Source organism: Rhyacophila brunnea, unplaced genomic scaffold (genome assembly GCF_057557595.1).
Source record: "Rhyacophila brunnea isolate RB1 unplaced genomic scaffold, BYU_Rbru_1.0 scaffold_7, whole genome shotgun sequence".
In the NCBI taxonomy this organism is placed as follows: domain Eukaryota; kingdom Metazoa; phylum Arthropoda; class Insecta; order Trichoptera; family Rhyacophilidae; genus Rhyacophila; species Rhyacophila brunnea.
The window spans coordinates 30,091,896-30,115,490 of NW_028233339.1; the positions used below are offsets into that span (position 1 = coordinate 30,091,896).

Sequence of the window (23,595 nt, forward strand, 5' to 3'; positions counted from 1 at the left end):
ACTTTACCTACAGAATACTAATAATTATAGTTCAGCCTTAATAAAAAGTTAAATATCATGTTAAAATAAGCAAACTTTGTATTAAAATCGATTTATTTGTGTAGCTTATATCTATAATAATATGTACTTCGATGCATTATAATATATTGTGATCTGTGTTGGTTATTTGTTCGTCTACTGCTGAGGAAGCATAACAAATAAAATCTTTTTCAGTTTGTTTTTGCGTCAGAGTCCAGTAAATGGGTCATCAGGAATGATATGGGGGAAGTTGGGGCACTTCCGCCTGTTTTGTTACAACACTTAGGAAATGGAACGCTTCGTATGTCGGTCATAATAATATATTCAAAAAATATTCACCATTATTTCTCGTGGAATATCATTCATTATAAATTGTATATGTGTATGTGTACATAAAACATGCTCTACCTATTAAAGAAATAATATTTTAATGGTCTTACGTAAAAAAATGGTATTGGGAAAGTTTAACTCAAACACAGTTACAGCAAAAGCAATATACCCAGTATTCAATCAAGGCCTTCCTTAGCTTCATCTACTTTTCTTAGTCCATATTATGCCTATCCTTATATCTACTAAACTTTATAATTTCGTCGAACCGTTTGAGGGGCAACCCTGTGATATTTTAGTACCCCTTGGATACCAATATATGACTGAATCTATTCAACAATTGATATTTCCAACCCATATCCAATTTATCATCTTTCTCACATAGCGTACTTTTTTGGTATTTTTGCGTTATACATAACATGCACTCTTCATTCCATGTTGCGTTACCCGCAGTTTTCTAAATTATATTGCATTACAACCAATTTTTCACATAAGTACATTCAATGAACATTTTTGTAGTATTTCAGTAATATTTTATCATTAGCCTGAATTTATGCACTGCTGGATAACAGCTTCCTAAAGCTGATTCCATTCCACGTATTTCTTTGGTTTGCGTTATCATGTACTTACTTCTACAAAACCATCTCATCGATCGCCAACTCTAAGTCTACCTTTTGAATGTTTCTACCTCTCGAATACCACTGCCTGACTATCACATAACTAATTTGGCCATAATATAAAGTGTAATTATAAATAATAATTCATTAACTATTTACGATATCATGACCTATTATCACGTGATATACACTCAATCTATTGTTAAATATATTTCTTTTTAATACTACAATTAATAAACCACAAGATCTTTTTACAGTATTTTGTAGTGGTCATGAAACAGTAGGTTAGTAGTAGCAATATTCATCAATAATCGAACCAATAACCATTACTGAGCGCATTTGACTAGGAGAGTCACTGAATGAAGGTCTCTTCCTGCTAACTCTACCTTTCGTTGAGCTGTGTACAATTAGATGTAAATGGGTTCAGGAATTAAATTCTTAGTCCAAAATAATTCCCATCCATTTACCAAGATATCATAAATATGTTAATATTTCAGTATTCACTATCGTTCAGGCGTCAGACAGAATATGTGACTATATCACGTGAATATACCCACATTTTATTGCCCTTAGCCCACTCGTTTTCCTACCACTTGAGCATGTTTATTTAATGAATTGAATCTTTGTATAAATTTGTTGAGATATTCCCATTGGCCGTACAATTCATCCGTCCTTGTCTCTCGCAGATAACTTTGTAACTCCAAGCGTTGACGTAAAGCAACTTATACAATAAATAATGAGGCATTCCATCCATTTCTTATGTATAATTTTCTTATTCTCTTTGTTTTGTTTGGGAAAAGTTCTGCGTATGTATGTGTGTGATTTATTACGTGTACGCATTGTCTATTGACACAACTACATACATTTTTCGATTGCGAATTACGTAATTTAAAATTTATACGTTTTCTTCGTAATTTGACGAGTCAACGGAGATAAAACTTTGATAGAAGACACATTACGTCAAATAATCTCCTCTCTATTTCAAATTATATTACACATGTCACATATCAAGTGAAAAGTTATAACTGCCAATATTTTACGATATAATCTGTTAACATTATTTTTATTATTCGTGAAAACTTAAAGAGAAATCAGTGGAGTAAAATATTTTTTTAGCTCAATTTAATTTTTTTTAATTTCATTTTCAGACTGGAAAGCATTTTCATCGGACGTCGTTGCTCATCAAAGCCTTCAACCACAAGTTTCGTCTCGACCTGGAGCTCAACACGTAAGTTTTATATAAAAAAATAAAATTTTTCAATACTGTATCCTCTAGTATTCAGCATGTCATTTAAATACTTAAAATTTTAACCCTCTGGAATTTAGAGACGTAATGGTATATTATACTATGTATCTTAATTAAATATATTGTACGCCATCTTTTAAATTTATACAATTATTATTAAAGGTATTCTTTTGTTTAATCCCGTATACGAAGATCAATAAACGCACTTAAAAATTATATTGTAAATGTACGTGCAGGATTTCTATCTTCCGAGATACTCTAAAGTTCGCTTAAGTCAGCTGAATATAAAAACAGACTTCTTCTCTGACTTTAAGGCGCAAATTTTTTTTCCTGAGACCATTGAATGAATGACAGCTATTTTCCTTCAATTATTCACTCGCCGTGCGATATGTCCAGCCCATTCAATCAGTTTAGCGACAACTTTCGCAAAGCGTATTCTTTCTCTAGTCATTTTGCTAATACTTAAATATGTATATGGAAAAGATGTCTAAAAATTTGTAGTGGTATAACTTAATATGCCATCTGTATGCACGCATTTTCGAAAACATAAAAGGATCATAATAATTATATATATTTTATCTTAAACAATTTTCTATCATATATATCTTGATGACAGTGTTCCTCAACCGGTATTTCTTGGATCATTGGTAATCCATAGAATTTTTCTGGTGGTCCGCGATTTAAAAAATTCTAATGCAATCTTTAAAACTCGTGCACCTACTGTTTGCGCATTGTGTTTTTATTCTTAAAATAGATTAATAGTTTTACGTGATGAAATCAGCTGCAATCAGACGTCATTCTACGATACCATATAAATAATATTTTTTATTTCTGCGTTAGTGGTCCACCAAACGTTTCTCTTATTTTCAGTGGTCCGCAGGTGTAAAAAGGTTAAAAAAACACTGCTAGATGACTGTTTAATATGTAATATTTCATTGATATTATATAAATACTCCTAAAGATATTCTTACTACTGTTTTTGATTGTGAGACTGGATACTTAAAAGTGATAACAGACACAGTGGATGAGTTAGTGGAATGACCGTGTATCAGGGGTTTGATACCAAGGCATCCAATGCACGCTGTGTATTTATTTCTGTTTAGGTACGCAAATAGTTACATAAAAAAGCTAATGATCATTCCTTATAAAAAGTATGTTAATATAATCTCTATTCTATGGGGCCCCATAATTATACTCCCCTTACCGAATAGAATTAGGGCATTCTGGTGTTATTTTTGAATTCATTATAATATCATTAGAAATCATTTCAATTTGATGGCTACAAGTATAGTTTATAATAATATTTCATTAATATATTAATTAGTAATTATTATTAAAAATATTTCAATGTACTTTTTTAACATTAAGTTTATCGTTTGAGTTCACCCATTCACTGTTCAATTTTTTTAAATTAGGTACATAGGCATGTATAAAAAATACGATACCCATTATTAATAGACTTTAATTGCCGTTTCTAGAGTATGCATGAATGAAATCATTCGCTGAATGTTTTACTACTTTCTTTAAGATATCTAGGTAGTTGTTTTTACTTACTTAAGTGAGAAGCATGTCTTGGGTCATTTTACATTGTAATGCTAACTAAACCCTTCGGACCCGGAAGAGATATTTGACCCTTATAATGAACTGGAATTTCGATCCTAGTACTAAACTATCCTAAGTGTTGATGTCTTACAATATTATCAATCGCCCGTTCACTGTTTATTCACGTAGACTTAATAAGGGTGTTGATATTATAATAAGCCGAAGATTGATTGTCCAGTAATAAATAATTTTATCCTTATTGATATTATAATAATATAAGCTTACGATTATTTGTTGTATTTTTTAAAATCGATCTAACGTTTGAAGTTTCTTCATTTATTTTAGTTTGGGTTACTTTTTTTCGTTTTTTTTATTATTTTATTTAGCTTCAGCCACTTTTTCTAATAGAATTTGTGTAAAATCGGAAGCTATAATATATTCTTGTATCATAATAATTCGAAAAAGTACCAAAAAAACATTTAACTAGATAGTAAACTACAAGCGACGTAAAATACTATTAATAAAATAATTTATGTTTAAGTAACCATATTACTCATTTTTTTACAAATTAGCCCCGCCCACTTCTTGCGCACAGAATGGAAAGCTATATTATGTGCATCTTATGTTTTTGCATCTTATATTTCCTAAGATTCATAAAAAAGGATGTCATACTAAAGTCTATTCCAAACCTACATCTGCCATAAAACAAACAAATTGCCCATGAACTTTTACCCTTACAGAAATGTCCGTACTCAAAGTTTGAAACTCATTGCATTCAAATATTGCTTCCAAATAAAATGTAGTCTTGAAAGTCTACATTGCATGTTGCGTGTTTTTATCAAAATAACACTTCAAGAGACCACTGATTGCCACTTCCGGTGAGAAAGTAAAATATTCTCGCAAACATATTTTCACAATATTACCATTATATATATAAAAAATCTTATAAAAAGGTTTGTCATTTATGGTTAAATATTATTAATAGAATATTTAGTTTGATCAAATTTTGCAATATAGTAACACCACAGCAGCTGAAGACATAAGATGCGCATAATATAGCTTTCCATTCTGTGCGCAAGAAGTGGGCGGGGCTAATTTGTAAAAAAAAAATGAGTAATATGGTTACTTTAACATATTATTTTATTAATAGTATTTTACGTCGCTTGTAGTGTATTATCTGGTTAGACTTTCTTTGTTCCTTGTTTCGTGGTATGACCACGAAACAAGGAACACTGCTCTATAATTAATGAATAAATATTTTAAAATTTCAGTCACCCTTATAACTTTTTAAATTGATTTTTTTTTATAAAATAAAATATTTGACAACGTTTTTGTAATATATTCGTGAATTACTGTTACTTTTCATAAACTTATTTTTCAATTCACAAATACATAAAAGATAATAATATATGGATATTTTAAAACTAAACTCTAAATAAACTATTAACGGTTGACAACTTTTTAAATATTATTTTTGTATTATCAGTTGAAAACGGATATTTTTTTTTTCATATATATATGGGTAGAAAAGTATTATAAACTCAACGACTTAGCAGCAGATAAACTTTAAAATGTTCATTGAACACTCTTTCAAAACGTTTTCAATAAGGCCACGATTCCTGATTTATGAACTTTAGTCCGATAAATTTCGTCGAAAAGTTCTTTTAACTTTTAATATATGAATAAATTATCATACAGATATCACGAGTGTGATATTTAGATACCTGAATAGTAAAATATCTCTTAACGCCACCAATACGTTTTCACGCTTTCTTTCGTTTAAGTTATTACCAACTTTCCTGAAAACTGTTAATAAACTTATTTAAATAAATCAAACGCACTTCTACTGGTGATTTGATTAAAGTTTTAAAATTTATTCTCTGCCATTTTCCAGTATGAATACTAATGCTAACAAACCTTAAATTATTATTTCTTCGAAGTCTCAGATTAAGTTCGAAATGATATATTTTTCCATCGCGCTGACTGTCGGCTGTTTGGAATCGTACAACGATGTTTATTCATAAAACATTTATGATGAATTATGACGGAGAAGACGGGCTTATGATAATCCTGCTTTTGCGTCTAATTATGCTTATTCATTGCGCAGTGTCGTTGTTTTTCGGAGTTTGTTGATTCGGTTTAAACTCAGTTTAGATCTTAAACTCGGGTTTAATTTATGTACGTTTCGTTTCATTTGAGCACAATAGGGAATCAAGTGAGGTAATTGAGTTTATTTAGCATGACACAAATTCAATTTGGCAACTCATCTGATTATCAAGAATATAAAATTTTAATTAATTAAATATTTTTCTCTAAACACAAATATGTACGTTCTTATAAATATTTTATTATTTAATACTTACAAATTTTATATTATTATTTATGTTGATCCATATATCGTTAATAACAGATAAATTCCACTGAACGAATCATTATTTATATCTTTAATTATATTCTACAATATATAAAAAAAAGAATTAATTTACTTAATTAAACTATAACAACATATGTATTTCTTTATACTTTAAGCCATAAAAATTCATCGTCAACAATATTAAAATATCATAAGTAACGTTTTAGTTAAAAGTTCAATTTAAAACATTAGTTTAATTTCTAATTAATTTGTTTTGTACTATTCCATTTGAGTAATTTTTTGTACCTTGTGGCATCTTCGAGCATGACACATACACAGACACTAATGAGCAATGGCAATTGCATACAAAACATAGATATTTCTTGTGTATACAACAAAATAATACGATAAAACACCAAGAAAACATTATTACTCAGTTATATATAAAATCTGCTGTTGGAAATTTGAAGTGTTTGAAAATACTGTTGTTTATTAGAAACCCACATTTAATTTTAAGGATTTAAATACGAATTTTTAACAAGTTTTCTCAGTTGATTTGTAGTTTTAATATTTCATCATTATTTTATTATATTGTTGCAAATCACGTTAATCTAAATACAAAGTGGATACGTTATTATATCATATCCACTTTGTATTAAAAAGCAAGAATACGATTTATAATATTAAAAAAATTATGTACGTCGAATGTAGTGTAGATAGGTTTGAAAAAAATTATGAATTTAAAGAAACATTAAATTCAATACAGCATTGGAAATATTTAAATTACCAATTTTAAGGTAAAATTTTGTAATATTAAATTTGATATAGATATGTACTTATGCAAAATTTATACCGAATAGTATTAACAAATGTGATTACTTACTTATTGACGTAAATAAAAGCTTGAAATAATCAACAAAAAATTGATTTGACGCACTTTATCCTTGGAATTATCATGGGTTTAGCTTATTTTACCATTTACTACAAAATTGTAAAACTAAAGAAAATATTATCTTCTATAACATTCTTTATATTAATTTTTAACTCTTAATATTTATATTTTTCAACGTTTTATAAAATTTTAAAAAGCATCATCTATTTTCTTAGCTCTACTTTAAATGAAGAAATATGATACATGTCATAATTATTGTTTCGGATCAAAACATTGAATTTCTTGGAAAATAATATATAAATGTAACTGACGAATGTCTATGCCCTATGACCACCATAGTCTGTCTGACTACTTATAAAAGTCATTCTTCGCATTCACAGCATAATAAAAACGGTTTAGACAATGTTTTTTTAATATGAAGAGTAAAGATTTCATTAATTATTACAAAAGTAGATGGCCAATGAGATAAATAATAGTAGTAGGTAGATATATACTTTTATCTTCAATTAAATGATCCTTCCAATATCAACTATTCTCAGTCCTAATTCCCGTTGACTATTTCAATGCTAATAGTTACAAAACTTTTCCAAAACTAAAGTTATTCCAATGGCCAGAATCCGCCCAGGTATACCAAGTGGGCGGATCTCCGATAGTCCGTGAGAGATCACCGCGCAGCCCTCGGTTCCATCAATCAAAGTGAAGTGCGGGTCAGTCGGGGATTTAATTACTTAATTCGGACGATCCACCCCCGCCCTTCGTCGCTGACACGGTTATTGATAGGGTAAAATCCTCACTGTTTGTATGATTAATTGCCGACATTATTAGTATGCACGTATTCATGAGGCTATGAGATTAAACGTGTTTTATGCAAGTCCTCGTAAAATTATAATTAGTATGTTTAATTAGATGGGAACTAGGGGTTGTAATCCCGGACACAATAATCAATTCAGGGATTTCAGGATTAATATTTATTATTCTAATCTTGTATGACCTGGGATTGGTAAAAGCTTATAAAATAATAGTTGTCAACAAATATCATATTTAAATAATTATCGAAATTGTATATTTTTTTACAGATTTATAAAGAAACAGCAATTTTATTTGTATTATTCTAATTTACTTCCCAAAAATATGTTATTTTACAAGGCGATTATACAAAATCAAATGTCTAAATCTTGAAATTAAACTATTTTAAGATGAAAGGCAAGACGAGATCGTGGATTTCATATTTTTTGGATTGCAAACCCTAACATTATCATAAGAGTCTCTCCTGTTAGTAGTCGAAGGTAGGCGGTATAGCTTGAGTGTTTTCCCATCCTTTCTCTATCCTCGCCATATACTGTTTATTTCGCTGATCAAACTATAACTAGTCTTGTCTAAATATAACATAATATATATCAGGTATTTGTACCAATATATACTATATAGTTATTACATTTTAATAAATAAAAAAATATCTAATCACCACTAACCAAAAAATATATAATTTTATGTTGCCTATAGTAAGTAAATTCTGTAGATACATATTCATTAGAATAGTTTATACGTTGCCAAGTTTATGTCAACTTATAATTTTTATTATGTAGATTATTGTGGTGCATGACCCAAAAATATAATCTTCTCAAGAGAAAACTTTATAATATACCGTAGAAGTTTTGGATTATTTCTTTTAGATATATTTATTGTACATAAATCAAATTATGCTCGGTATTAAATTAAAAACAAAACCACCAAAATTTAACAGATTAATTTACGTACTTTTACCCAAGGTTATAGCGAAAAAAAATATTTGGTTTTCAAATATATTTTTAAACACAATCAGCTTACTTATTTAGTTTAACCCAAACGAACAGATTTATTCAGTATTATATTAAAATACAAAGCCATTATCATTAAAAACAGCTTACTAATACAAAAATGTAATGAATGAAAACCTCCAAGCACCATTTAAATTAAGCGGGCGTTTGACAGTCCATCAGAATTTATATTCCAGTGCTGCTACGTTTTTCAATTATCCCTTAAAAGGTATTTTATTTGAATTAACGCGCTGGGCGGGGATTAATTTCCCTAAAGTCGTCATTTGCAAAGAAGGAACACCGAACCAGCCAAGCAGTCACTCATCCGAGAAATGTAATTAAATGCATTTTGATAACAAGTTTGGTTGACATGGCGACTGGCCCACCTAACTTCTCCCCACGCCCCGTTCTACCTTTGCTTGCTGTAGGAATTTAATGTTACCCCAAATTTATTTCACAGATGGTTAGGATAGATTATTACATTACTATTTGCTACATAAAATAGAAATTCAAATTATATTTCTATTCAAATTTATATAAGAATTGAAACAAAGTTAAATGAATACAAATATAACTTAATTTACGTTCTCTTTATACGTTGATTTGTCATAAATTTATTAATATTATATTACGAAAATCTACACATAATAATATATTGAAAGGAGCATGCATGAACAATTCGATAACTTTGAACGAAACATATTAATGTAGGTTATTATGATTTAATATCCTTTATTGATAGGCTTACGATAAAATATTATCTCTGAATCTTGTCGTAAATCAAAATGTTAAAAAAAATATGCGCTGTGACCTAAATATATGAAATTAAAGCAAAAAATGACTATTCTACTAATTTTGTTAGCTACAAATGACATCGCATTGGAGGTTAATTTTCACATAACTTCTCACTACTAATATGACGTTTATTTTGCAATTTGCAGGTCATATAAAAAGACAATCCGTCACGATGTAGATAATCAGCAAATTATATTATACTTTGGCATTATTATTTAGTTGAAAAATCATGTAAAAATATGTAAAACCGTTTATAACTACACCTGAGTAAGTAATCACAATGAATATTATGAAAAATCGTTGCCATTTCGAATGTTAGAAAATCAGAATGGTAACTAAGCGATCTTAATATTTTTGGAGTTTGCCAACGTAACAATGCTTCATGCGCTTGTAAGATAATTTTAAATTTTCACAACAGAAATAAAATATAAGACTCCATATTTATAATATGTACTTACATACTTACTTATAGTTAAATTTGTTTGTCGCAAATCCATATTTCGTTTTATAAGATTTATGTCACTATTAAACTTATATCGACACGCAATTTGCCAAAGCTCTAAAAGATCTCTACCGAGTATTTATATTCAGCCAGTATTTTATAAAGCAATTTTTACATATTATAGTTACATAGCATTACCTTTTCCTGAATACAACTATTTTGTACGTAAATTCTTAGAGTTAAAGTTGATAGGGCAAACTACATTCAGGGCCTTTTTCACTAAATGGTAGGATTCGTTTTATTACAACTTCTAGTAAAACCGCAACTGTAAACAAACCTAAACATTATGTTAGGCATCTGCTCTCCTGTTCTGAGCATACTAAACGAACCGTAAACGCCAACTTCAAATGAAAAAATCTTTTGATCTCGTCGAGGGGTGTAAAGAATGAAATCGCTTTAATATATCACGCAATAATTCATATTTACATAAAAAAAATATTTTTTTATAACTGATAAATAAATTTCAAATAATAATTATTTATACCTCCAAAGAAAAATACCGCTACATATTTGTATTTGCATTTCATTTTTTTAATATAATTTAAAAATGCTTTTTTTATGTAATAAGTAATCTGTAAATATTGTTTTCAAAAAACCAAATGTTATTTTATTATGTATTTCACACTACAATAGGCCAAAAAGTCCATTAGTAATACATAATATAAAAGGCTCTACACCTAGGCTTGAGAAAATTACATATAAGATGTAATATTGTGACATCAACGGGAAACAAACTCAGTCTTTTGGATATGAGAATTCAGTATCTTTCACATTGTATTAAAAAATATTTTTAAGTTAAGAAATTAAATGTCTTTTAAAAAAATAATTTAGATTACTCAACGGTTTATAATCTTGAGTAGTGACTTCAGTAAATTCTGAGACTTTTTTTTCAAAATAATTCTTTTATTTAGACCTTAATTTGTGGTTGAATTTGAAGTCTACCCCTTCAAATGCCTTCAATGGGATGAAATGATTGCTCAAAACACTTTGGAAATCGCTATTTGAAAGGCGAGATTATCTCTGTTTTCTCTTTGAGAATAAGCTTTTGTAAAATTTAAGTTTGTAATGAGTAAGGGTAACAGGTACTTCACCGTAACTAGGAGATTTATTTAATATCTAAATGAAATAACGAATATAAAAAAGCACTTCTTTAAAATAATTTATTTTAAACAAGGTAAGATATTATACTGAAAAATTTTCATCTAAATAGAATTTTTACTAAAATACTGTACTTATATGCTTTACATGTAAGCACCTGTATAATGATAATAAATGACTTTTTTTTAAATATTAATACCGTTAAATACGTACTTATAATCATATATTGTTATGAACTTGTATTATACACCGAAAATACAACGTATACATTATCTAAATACTATATTAAGGATCAGTCTATAGCGCCATGGATCTCAGGTTCAAATCCTGGTTCTGTCAAGTACACATATTGTTTTTCAATCTTTGTATGAGTCAGAGTATGGACCTAATAGGTTTAGCAAGTGGCCGACATCCATTTCTTGTAAAAACAAAATCTATTATTACAAACCTCCACTCCGTGGAGGCCCATATTATGATCTTATTAGGATCGTACATGACCATTTATTATTTATTATAATATTAAGTATACTGTATTAGCTAACATATTCGAAACATTTAGCATCAGATAAAAATTAAATATATTATGTACCTACTTGACAATAAAACACAATGATAGATTTATATATCTTAAAATTTCAATAACATTGTTATTTTAAATATGACTTTTTCATCTAAGTATCTGTTTGTGTAAATAAATGCAAACCCACGCCAATCGGAGGTTTCAGAAATCAGGTGACAAAATACCCGAAAAAGAAATTTTATATCCTTAAAAATATAACTGAACTTTATGTTAAAATATTTGAAGTATCTATGCATGCTGCGTCACTCTAAAGCTAAAGTGTAGAAGATCGAAGAATAAATTATATTATTTGAATACATTCTACCTAACTTTATTTCTATTTAGGAATTTAAAATATCCGAAGTATGACGTATGTATTACAGTTGTATACAGAGTCTCGAAAAAATGATTCAGTATCACAACGATAGCAGAAGAATAAAACTTTTCAGCAAAAAGATAATTATTTGCTTAGCAAAAGGAGCTAGGAAATGTCCTGAGGTTATAAAATTGGAAACTGCAATTTTTCTCATGAATTTGTTCCACGTACTTAAGTATATATATTAAAAAAAATATTTTATCATTTCATTGTTTTCAATTAAATTTTATATGGAGGGTGGCAATTTTAAATTATGTAGTAAATAGGCAGCAATCACTTTTGGAGCAGCCCTGTATGGATGTGATAAAAATTATAACTAAGTACGAATAATTATGAAGTCGTTTCATAAATGATTTCTCAAAAGCTCAACATAGTAATACAAAGTAACAATTTAAAATTATCTAGATCTGTTGTACAATTACTCTATGTTTATATTAATATTTTATGAGCTTTTTTCTTTGGTTAACAGATGACTAAAATTCTATACCTTCTAATTATGAAATAGCAGTTCAACAATTAATAACAAAATAATAATTAGATAATATATTAGTGTAAACCTAGAATCTATAATCATTGAGATAATCAGTGGGTATCCTAATTATAATAATCAGGCTCGAGGCAAAATGGAGAGCTCGCTAATTCGCAGAGTGACGTCACACTCTGCAGAACAAATGTCCCAATTAAGCGTGACAAATGCCGTTCGCTAGATATGTCGCGTCAAATCATTTATAATGGATTTAATTCGTTAGATTTGATAAAATGTTCAGCTGTCTTTGAATAAATCGATTTAATTATAATGAACTAAAAATTATTTATTACAATTTTTGTTCTATGAATTCTTTTCTTATGAGGATATTTTTTACGATAAAGTCACATAATCTTGTGCATTAAGGCGATATCTTTACCTACCAGAGGCACCTAGCGGAAAAATACGAAGCTTGCAAATTGAGACATATTTTTGATAATTTACAATTTCAACAGTGTTAGTTAATTAATATGTATCTGAAAACATTAAAAAGAAAAAAAAATAGTCAATGAACTTACAATTGTAAAAAATGTGAATTTGTTGAATTGGACCGCACCTTATTATTTATTACATATATTTTATGGTCATATTTATTATTAAAATTTAGTTTATTAAGTTTTCTAAATATCACTTAAGAGATTTTCGACTAATTCATAATTTTAATATTTTTTATATTTATTTTAAAAACATCGATTTTTATAAAAATATTCATTATCATTATCAGCCTGAATCTATCCACTGCTGGATGAAGGCCACTTCAAGCTGCTTCCACTTCTCTCGGTTATGTGCGTTGCGCTGCCGCGTACTTCCGCAGAACTTTATCATTTCATCGATCCAGCGGCCTCTAGGTCTACCTTGCAGACGTTTTTTACCTCTAGGATACCACTGTATGACTAAATTTGTCTAACAGTTGTCTTTTTTTCGAGCTTTGTGTCCAGTCCATCTCCATTTGAGGCTTTTAATGAAATCTATTACATCGCAAACCCTTGTCTGCTTCCTTATCCACGCTATTGATATTCTAGGTTTTCTCAGGTATATAAAATGTCTCCTCCAGTCCCCTGGATACCTCAAGGGTGTTTAATATATGACCTTTTTGGACTCAGGCACTCACCTGTTTTTTCAGTCAAATGACGACTGATGTCAGTCACATAAAGATATATCACGATGCACAAATCTGTGATAACATTATAACTTCAAAGTCTAAGTAAATAATTAAAGTGTATTGCCATACCTAAACGAGACGTAAGTTGTTAGCTAAAAATATTTTCCAGTATCACTAACGCACCCAAAGAGCCGTAAAGCCAATTTCATAAATCAAATCATCCATTTTCATTGCGACGCACAGTTAGTGGCACATGTATCTACCCAAATACACTTGTACTGCGGCAAATTAGAGACGTATTTCAGAAATTAGGATGGCGCTTTTGAGCTACACAGACGGCTCGCAATTAATTATTGTTTCGCGGTTATCACTATAGAAATTATTGCACTGTGCGCATCATTCCGGGACAGACGCACGAAATGTTTGCTCGCATTTATGCGGAATAACACACCCCTTTGTTTCGCAAATCATACCAATTAATTTGTACATCACGAAGGGATGAAAACTGGTCGGGTACGAGGTTGTTTTATAAACCAGGCTTATGCAACTGAGGGCCAGTTTTACCTTATAAAACAACATCATTTTATTATTGTATTTTAAAATGTCGTATATTCCGTACTGTGTGAATTTTTTTAGATAAAAAAACTGTCATTTTTATCTCGTCTGAAAAATATTTTGCCACTTCGTGAATACTACTCATACGGCACTATAATATAATAAGACAAAAAATATTGTAAAAGCCTTAATGTATATTAGGTAAGCCTATGTAAGCTCAAAATTTCCTATATCAAACATTAGACATTTTTATTATTTATATAACATGGGAAATTTTTGACAATCGTTTATTAATACTGCTTTTTTTGTTTCTCAAAGAAATTGGATCTTATATGAGATAATTAAATGCAATAATTAATTTATTAAATGCGATCGATAATATTCATTGAATATACAGTAACAAATTTACATATTACTATATTGTATTATAAAAAGATTTTTTTAATTAGCTCTACAATCTGTTATGAGATCTGGGCTACCTTACGAAGAGATTTCGTAACCGATTTGTTTTACCACTTAGGTCCATACTTTCTCAGTCTAAAACCACATTGAAAAGGTAACATGTGAATTTGCCTGATCCGGGATTCTTGCCCGAGATAAGCTGGCATGTCACCGTTCGTACATACAAGTATCGTACTGTGGCAAAACTAATTAAAACATACATTTTTTCAATAATTAAACTGACATGTACGTGATAGAACTCTATTATAATTATTATGAAAAAATATTTTAAGATATCACATAATATGGATAATATCGGGGTATAAACAGAAAATAAAAGCAAAAATAGAAGGGAAAGGATATTATAAACAAACATATACCCCCTAGCTCTATCATGACTGTCTTTACATTGACGCGGGTCGTATGATACTCTAACATCAGTTATCATTTAATTACCGAAGTCTGCATTATTTGTAGCCAGGAAAACAGTCAATAGAACGAACTCAAATATCCGAGAATTAACAAAAAAATATTTAAAAAACAGATTATGATATATAATCGTGTGTAATGATTATAATACTAATTTTAATGTGTATAATGTAACAATGTTAATAAATTTACACTATATAATAATACTTACGTATTACACGTCTTTTGTTGCCTACGTGTAACAAAGATTAGTGCTTCAGTTCTATATAATAATGATTCAAATATCGTTGGCTGAATAAGATTCACATATTATTTAATAAACAATATAACCATCATTCTTTTAACTCGCACTTGTGGATGTTAGCTCATTTTCTAAACATGTAATTATATTATGTGTACTGAATCCAAATAACTACATTGAAAAACAATTTTTTCCAGACGCGTATTTAAAACCCGCGATCACTAGGTTCACAAACGGACACTTTACATTTTCACAATAACGTAAATGATTAAAATTTACCACGTGAAGACCAATACATACTCTTATTTAAGCATCATGCCTAAAACTTAATCCTACAAATTGAAAAAGCTTTTATTGCTAAGTAAAATAATCATTTTTTGATTAGAAATATAACCTTAAATAATAAACATTCGTTTTCCCAAGGCAGTTAACAAAAGTTCTAAGCTTGATCTGTCGTAAAATGAATCTCCACAAACTTCCCAGTAATCTTTGAAGTACTTAGGTACGTACTCCAGAGAATATTCAAAATGATTAATAAACTAAATTTATGCAACTCGATGTCTGCTATCCTAACTTTTAGGCGACACCCTAACTTGATGGTCGGACGATTTCTAAATTTAAAGCATCCTATTACTTAAAAACATTATTTTTCTTTTTAACGCTAAGAGAGCGTTGTCATTTAAAGCTTTTAAACGTCAAACCTATTTAACACTATTATTTAATATATAAACATATATTTATAGTTTCTAACATATCTACCATACAACATAAAGTTAAACATAAATAATCATTGAACAATTATTAAGCTTATAAAATTATTATCGTAATGTAAAAAAACATAATTCGTTGGTAGCTATATTTTTTTTTTAAATTTTCGGAATAAATAACAAGGGTAATAATGCATGAAAAAAATTTATATTTACAAGATAAACTTAAATAATAACATAACATAATTATTCATTAAATATTTCAACATCTCCAAACAATGAATGCATTGGTGAGCTCATAAAAATACAATTTATTATAGTGTGTGAAGAATTTATACTACAGTATGTAGATATTGTTTTGTGATAATTATAAATGTGAAAAAAAGAGGCTAATTTAATAAAAATTAAAAATAGTTGAATATGAAAAATTGACCATAATGAATAATATTCGTGTAGGAGTCCAATAAACTACAATTTCACACTAAACACAGGCATTTACACATATAATCTACCAAAACTCTATTACATTTCCTGGAAAGTACTGATTTTGGACCTCTCTCCTTTTTTATAGCTCACAGAAGTATTCTCTTACCCATATTATATTGTTTCATTATGACATCATTTTCTGAATATCACTGGATACAGAGAGGTAGAGCCAACTCGAGAAGAAGGCTTCTGGCCGATAACCAAATCATTCGGGTCACAATCCCCAGTGATAAAGTCCTTACGAAAGAAAAGAAGAATGATGCTAACAAAATAATATGTGCATACTTCAGACACATCAGAAGTCAAAGTGTTTGTACCATTGAGGCGTGTACGCGGTACCCTTAAATATGAAAGCTTAAAATATGTACTAACTTAGGAAGCGAGGAGTGAGAACCACGTTTACTTTAGTGGCTAGCACCATAACTTTACGTATTTATTATCACCGGTAGCTGTTTGTTTATTGAAGGGGTAACCAATTTGCGGTTTGCTTTTTTGTCGTTTTCATTACTCCATTATGTGGATAATAATATTAAGTAAATACACAGAACTGATATTGATTGATGTTTATTGTTTGATTGTTCAAATGCGACTAAGTTTACAATGTTAACTCAGTGAATCTTGCTGCAGTGATCTGTATTATTGACGGCAAGCTTTTTTTTTTCGTCGATAGATGGTACTATACATCTCAGTTAGATCAATTTATTGCGAAATAAACTGCGTAAATTTTTTATTATGCGGACGAATCTAAAGCATGCACTCGGTTCCCGTCAACTACCAAGTTAGGAGGTGAAGAGTGGAAGCCATGACTGCGTCTCCTAAAATACGTATACGAAAAATGTCTCATCACCTGTACTGAAATCTCATTGTGCAGTTTTTATGGCAGACGTGTCGTGCAGTAGCAAGTTAAAACCGATGACAACAACGCAACGCCCAGTGAAAACTTTTGGCGTCGAAGCCTCCGGGAGAGCTCTCTCCGGCGCCGCGTTTTCAGATAAATGAATAAATTTATTTATGTTTTCTGACAAAGTTTTGCGCGAAATCTGTATCTGTTGGCGCGCCGGGTCGAGAATTTACAATTAGTCCTTCTCAGACGTATTTATATTTTGACGAGATTTATTATAGTTGTGCCAAGGGAAAGTTGCTTGCTACGTGATAAAATTTAATCTGCTTTTCTGTAATTTATTGGGCCTCATTTGCATAACTCATATTTTTAGTGTACTTCTCGTTAATCAGTATGCGCACATTTGAAATTTGAAAATATAACGTACATATTATCTGAGTACTATTTTGATATTTCATTTATTCACATTTATATTTTTAATAAATTACATTTATTTCCATATACTAGTTGGGCCCTGGCTTGGCGTCAGAATCACTATTCCCTCTTCAAAAGACGTGTAAAGCAACGGCGTATGTTAATCAAATGTTTAAGTATCATTATCTCAAAAATTAAATCGACGATAGTCATGTTGTGTTACGGAGACCACAGAATTTCAAGTCTCTGAGTATACGTAAAATATACAAAATTTTTGACAAAAAAACTGAAAATAAAATGTTGCATAAGTTTTGTAACTTATTTATCACAGTTCTGAGAAGTTTGATTAATATTAAGCTAATCAAATACCTCATTTGCGACACACACATTTTCAGTATTATGTGTTTTGTTCTTCAAACTTTATTTGATTGTTTAAATCTATTCGATATTAACTATTTCATATATTTTTTTGTTTTGTTTCTTAAAGGGGGGACATGCTCGTCGAAGGTCAAAATTGAGTTTTTATTGTATTTTTAAACCATTATTCTGGACACTCCTTAAACGTTGTAGATAATCTATTTATATAATTTTGAAGCCTTGTTATTCTATATAGTTATTTTAAACATTTGATGACTGCATAAAGTATTTTTGTTACATAAAATATTATTCTTTTAAACCTTTCGCTCTAATGTTTTAGAATATAGTCATATTTCGGTACATAACTGTGCAGTGGTGTTAAGATTTTTTACGTTTATTAATTTTTAAACGCATTTATAAAACCATTAGTATAATTTATTACGAGATAATTTTTGTAAAATATTCACGATAAAAAATTATATTGATAATCTCTGTGATGCCAAATTTTACAAGAATTAGGCATTTTATTATTCAAAAAATCGGCAAGATTAACACATTTGAAGATGATTCTAAAGATTTATTATAAGCCATGTCTTTGACCATTCAAGTGTGATAAACACCTTATGAATAATGATTGCTTTATAATAATTATTGACCTAAGAATAAGGTAGTGTTTTTTTGAAAAACGCCATTTCTTTTGTCATTCCCTAGTGGTTAAGCTACAACATACGGCCGTAACCATAAATTTACAAACTATAGTTAAAGTCGGGAGTAAAATTATGTTAACGCGCGTGTTTGAACATGTACCTAACCAATTTTTTTTTATTTTTTTTTAAACGGTAGATGTTCAAACACGCGCGTTAATATCATTTTACTCCCTACTTCAATTAAAGTTTATCAATTTATGGCTACGGCCGTATGTTGTAGCTTAACTACTGGGGAATGACAAAAGAAATGGCGTATTTCAAAAAAACACTACCTTATTCTTAGGTCAATAATTATTATAAAGCAATCATTATTCATTAGATGTTTATCACACTTGAATGTCAAAGACATAGTTTATAATAAGTATCTTTAAAATCATCTTCAAATGTCTTAATCTTGCCGATTTTTTGAATAATAAAATGCCTAATTCTTGTAAAATTTGGGATCACAGAGATTATCAATATAATTTTTTATCGTGAATATTTTACAAAAATTATCTCGTAATAAATTATACTAATAGTTTTATAAATGCGTTTAAAAATTAATAAACGTAAAAAATCTTAACACCACTGCACAGTTATGTACCGAAATATGACTATATTCTAAAACATTAGAGCGAGAGGTTTAAAAGAATACTATTTTATGTAACAAAAATACTTTATGCAGTCATCAAATGCTTAAAATAACTATAAAGGATAATAAGGCTTCAAAATTATATAAATAGATTATCTACAACGTTTAAGGAGTGTCCAGGATCATGGTTTGAAAATACAATAAAAACTCATTTTTTACCTACAATTAGCACGTGGGCCGTTAAGGTAGAATGTTGTAATACTTTTAATATAATACTATAATAACGGAAGTATGAAGCATTTTGATAAAAAATAATATATCAAAAAATACATTTTAAACCAATCAACGCGTACTGATACAAGAATAAGAATATAATATATAGAAGAATATAATAATAAGAATATTACTTAATTGTTAAAAAAATAAATTTAAACTGAAATGAGTATTCGTTAATTTAATGTTTATATATAATATTTACAACTAAATTTTTAGATTTTTTTACATTATAATACTATTTATTAATGATTTCTGTATTGGTTTTTTTGTACATATATCTTTGATATTCAGTATTGTGAAAATATATAGATATAATTAATTTATTAATACACTCTTAAATAACGTAAGTATCTGGCATTTTAAAGTAATTTTTTTTAGTTGCATGACACTTCCTCTTAATTATATTGTGTACAAATTTATAATATAAAAATAGATATTATCTACTTGATATTACATTACAATACATCACCATGTTTGATACGAGATATGAGTATTAGCAAATTGTTTAACCTATTGGGTTCAAAAACACATCAAAAATAGCATGTGAATGGATGGAAAATCTGGAATTTAAACCCGAGACCCTGGCAGATTATAAGCCGACACGTTACCGCTCGGCAGTTGTTTACGATGTGTATATTTTGTATACAAAACAGTTACATTGTGAATTAATTTCACAACAAAATGTATGTAGTGATGAGAATGTGTTTTCTAACTCATGTGTAAGGTATAATATGACAATTTGGCAATTTAAATCTCACATCTCAATAAATTACATATGCATGTTATATACAAGTACCGTTATTAAAATTGTATACACGCTAAGAGAAATACATAGTATAACACTCTTCGTGAATTATTATATGAGCCAGACTTCCAAAAACAGATAAGTCAGATAATAATAGAGACTAAAATATTTCATATATAATTTACATAATATTCAATGATCTTTAACTTCAAAATACTATGAGAATCATACAGAAAAATCTTTAAAACCTAATAATTAGGAGAAAAAAATAGTTAAAACACTGATAATAAATGCTAATTTGTCCAATTTTATGTTGCTTATATTTATTACAATTATTATAGGTTAAACACCAAATAAAAAAATACATTTATTTCTAATTTGGAACTATAATACGATGGAAAATTAAACTAATAGCGCTTGAATACGTGCATGGATTTACCTGCACCAATAGTATGTATTTTAAACTATCGCGATAATAACTGTTTACACGTAAAAGTGCTGACTGTCTCGCCAATCTCATTCTTCAAGAGTAAGCGAAACGTATCATTATTTGGTACTATTTGACAGGTCGTGAAATCGGTTAACCTCAAAATGAGTATCTGCGCGGTGTAGCTTATTTTTCAACGGCAGGTTCACTACTATCGTTCTACTGCGCAGGCGCAGATATTGCACGGTCCCATTATCGCGTAAAAATTCAGAAACTTCTAAACTTTTTTGATTCATGCATGCAATATTCATCATCTTTAATCATTTTTACGATAATACGTGTTTACACGTGCATTTTTTTGTTATGATCGTGATAATACGTATTGTCAGCAATTAATCCGTGCACGCGTAAACGGGGTATAAGTTCAAACCCAACGATGTACTCATCACAAAAATATCATTTACCACAAAACATATTAAGTGTTGACTTTTCGGTATGTTAAGATAAACACCTCATGTATTTGCTTTTAATTAATTATTGTCAATTATTTTAAAATATTTTTAAGAAATATACAAAAATACAATGTATTATTAATTAATTAATTAAATGTTACATAGTACTTGTACATAATATTCCAAGGATACCGGAAATAAAATTTAACGTAAGTATTCTTGAAAGTACACTCTGTTAAAAACAACTTGTATAAGTATCTACAGAGTTTCATAGTCAGTTTAAGCAAAACTCAAATATTATCATTTCGCAGAACGCAACACGAGTGTTTACCTGTATTAACCATTTTCCCGATGGCTTTCCTCGTGTCCCTAAGGCTAGAAACGACTTAGCCATTATACCAGTGCGGTTGGGAAAGGGGGTGGGGACAGACGCACAAATCCTAATTCAGTTCAAAATGATTTGGGTTCTGGCAACATTTAGGACAGGGACAGTGGCGTCGCATGGATTTACTTCGCGCACCGCGTTGGGTTATACCATTTATTCAAAAGCGTTGAATGATAATTTATTATTTCGAGATTTCTAGTAAATTCGTAAAGCGTCCGCATTTAAATAAACAATATTATTAACATTTTGTAATATTGTAATTTAATTAGTGAACCGATAAATCTTCAAATTATTTGTAATGAATAAATTTATTGCCAATGATAAAGTGTTATAGGTTTTTAAAATTATTATAGAACAATATTAATAATCTTCATCTTCATCAGGCGATCCATGCTTGCTTGATTTATCACACCTCTTGGTAATCAGCACCACCTAACAACTATATAAAATAATTACAAGATAAAAAGAACTTTTCATATGCAACGTTTTTAAACTTTCTGTTGAATTATTATGCTCAATATGCTCAAACTTGTACTTGATATGAAGTAAATAAAAAACAAACAAACAAACAAATATAGAACACTGAAGTGTCATTTTGACATGACATCTATAGTAACGCACGTATATATTAATAATTTAGTTTCTAGGACCACCCCCTTAGCAACCAATAATAGTCTTTTACTTTTTACGGATTTTTCTGAAATAACTTTCCATACAAAACAGAATTAACTGAAAATGAATTCAATTCTGCTTAAAGATGGATAAAAGTATTAAAAGAATGCATTGGCATCGTGTTCTGATATATTCTAAAAGTTTCAAATGTCTAGCTAGTCGGAAAGTTAGTTAATAATCGATTGCAAGATTTTTACTGGACAAACAACTACCGGACAAACAAAAATACGAGCTAATAAAAACGTTGTAAAAATTTTTCGTGCTCTTGATTTATTTCAGCAATCTGTAAAGAGATCTTTCTTGTTCTCTATCCCTACGACCTGATAAAATATCATGAACTTTTCTGTTTTCATCCATCCTACGCACTGTAGTTTATTTATTTTCATTTCATATATAAATCATTTTATCTAAAATCGTACCACTAGACCTCTAGCCCCTCGCCATATACAGATAGCGTCGCACAACAAGAGATCATCGGGAGATAATATACTATAATATTATAATAATTATAACGACACCAATAATAATATTATGATCAAATGCTTGTAGAGATAAAAGGCTTTTATTTTTATATGTCAAGCTAATTTTATTTATACTTACAATACGATATGAACGGTAGCACAATCTGAAAATGGTAGAGAAGAATATATTTAAAAAAAAAATGTATATTTAATATAGAATATAAAATTGTAACAAAAAAACTTGTAGCTTTGCAGGCAAATATATTTTAATGTCTAAATATTTTATCGTTCCTCGAAATCAGCGATGTAGTATGTCAAGTAGTCTAGTTTTTTTAAATAGTTAGATTTGTTTATTATAATTTGTATATTTTCATCATTATATAAGTGAGGATTAATCTATTACTGAATGAAAATGGTTCTCGTAATCAAATACGTAAGGCACTGGCTTTTTATTCGTATTGGCGCTGCAATTCAATTAAATAGTTTTATCGAAACATGAGTGTTCGTGTGGTTGCCTCAATACTACTACACTTCTGTCATTGAGCCTCGTAGTTATAATCGATTGATGGAAAAAACAAGTCTCCTTTAAGTCACATGGACATAATTGTTTAATTAATCAATTTAAAATCACAATTGTAGTTAACATAATTCATGTAAATTATTTTTTTTTAGTATTGTT

The 23,595-nt window shown here is 29.2% G+C and overlaps 1 protein-coding gene across 1 annotated transcript in view; it reads left to right on the forward strand.

Moving 5' to 3' along the window:
- The window catches only part of mmd (disintegrin and metalloproteinase domain-containing protein mind-meld), a 572,581-nt gene that overhangs the window by 437,925 nt on the left and 111,061 nt on the right, over window positions 1-23,595 (forward strand). The window contains exon 5 of the mRNA XM_085957408.1: window positions 2,111-2,190. Coding sequence (XP_085813534.1) covers window positions 2,111-2,190 — 80 coding nt within the window. The remainder of the gene's footprint in view (window positions 1-2,110; window positions 2,191-23,595) is intronic.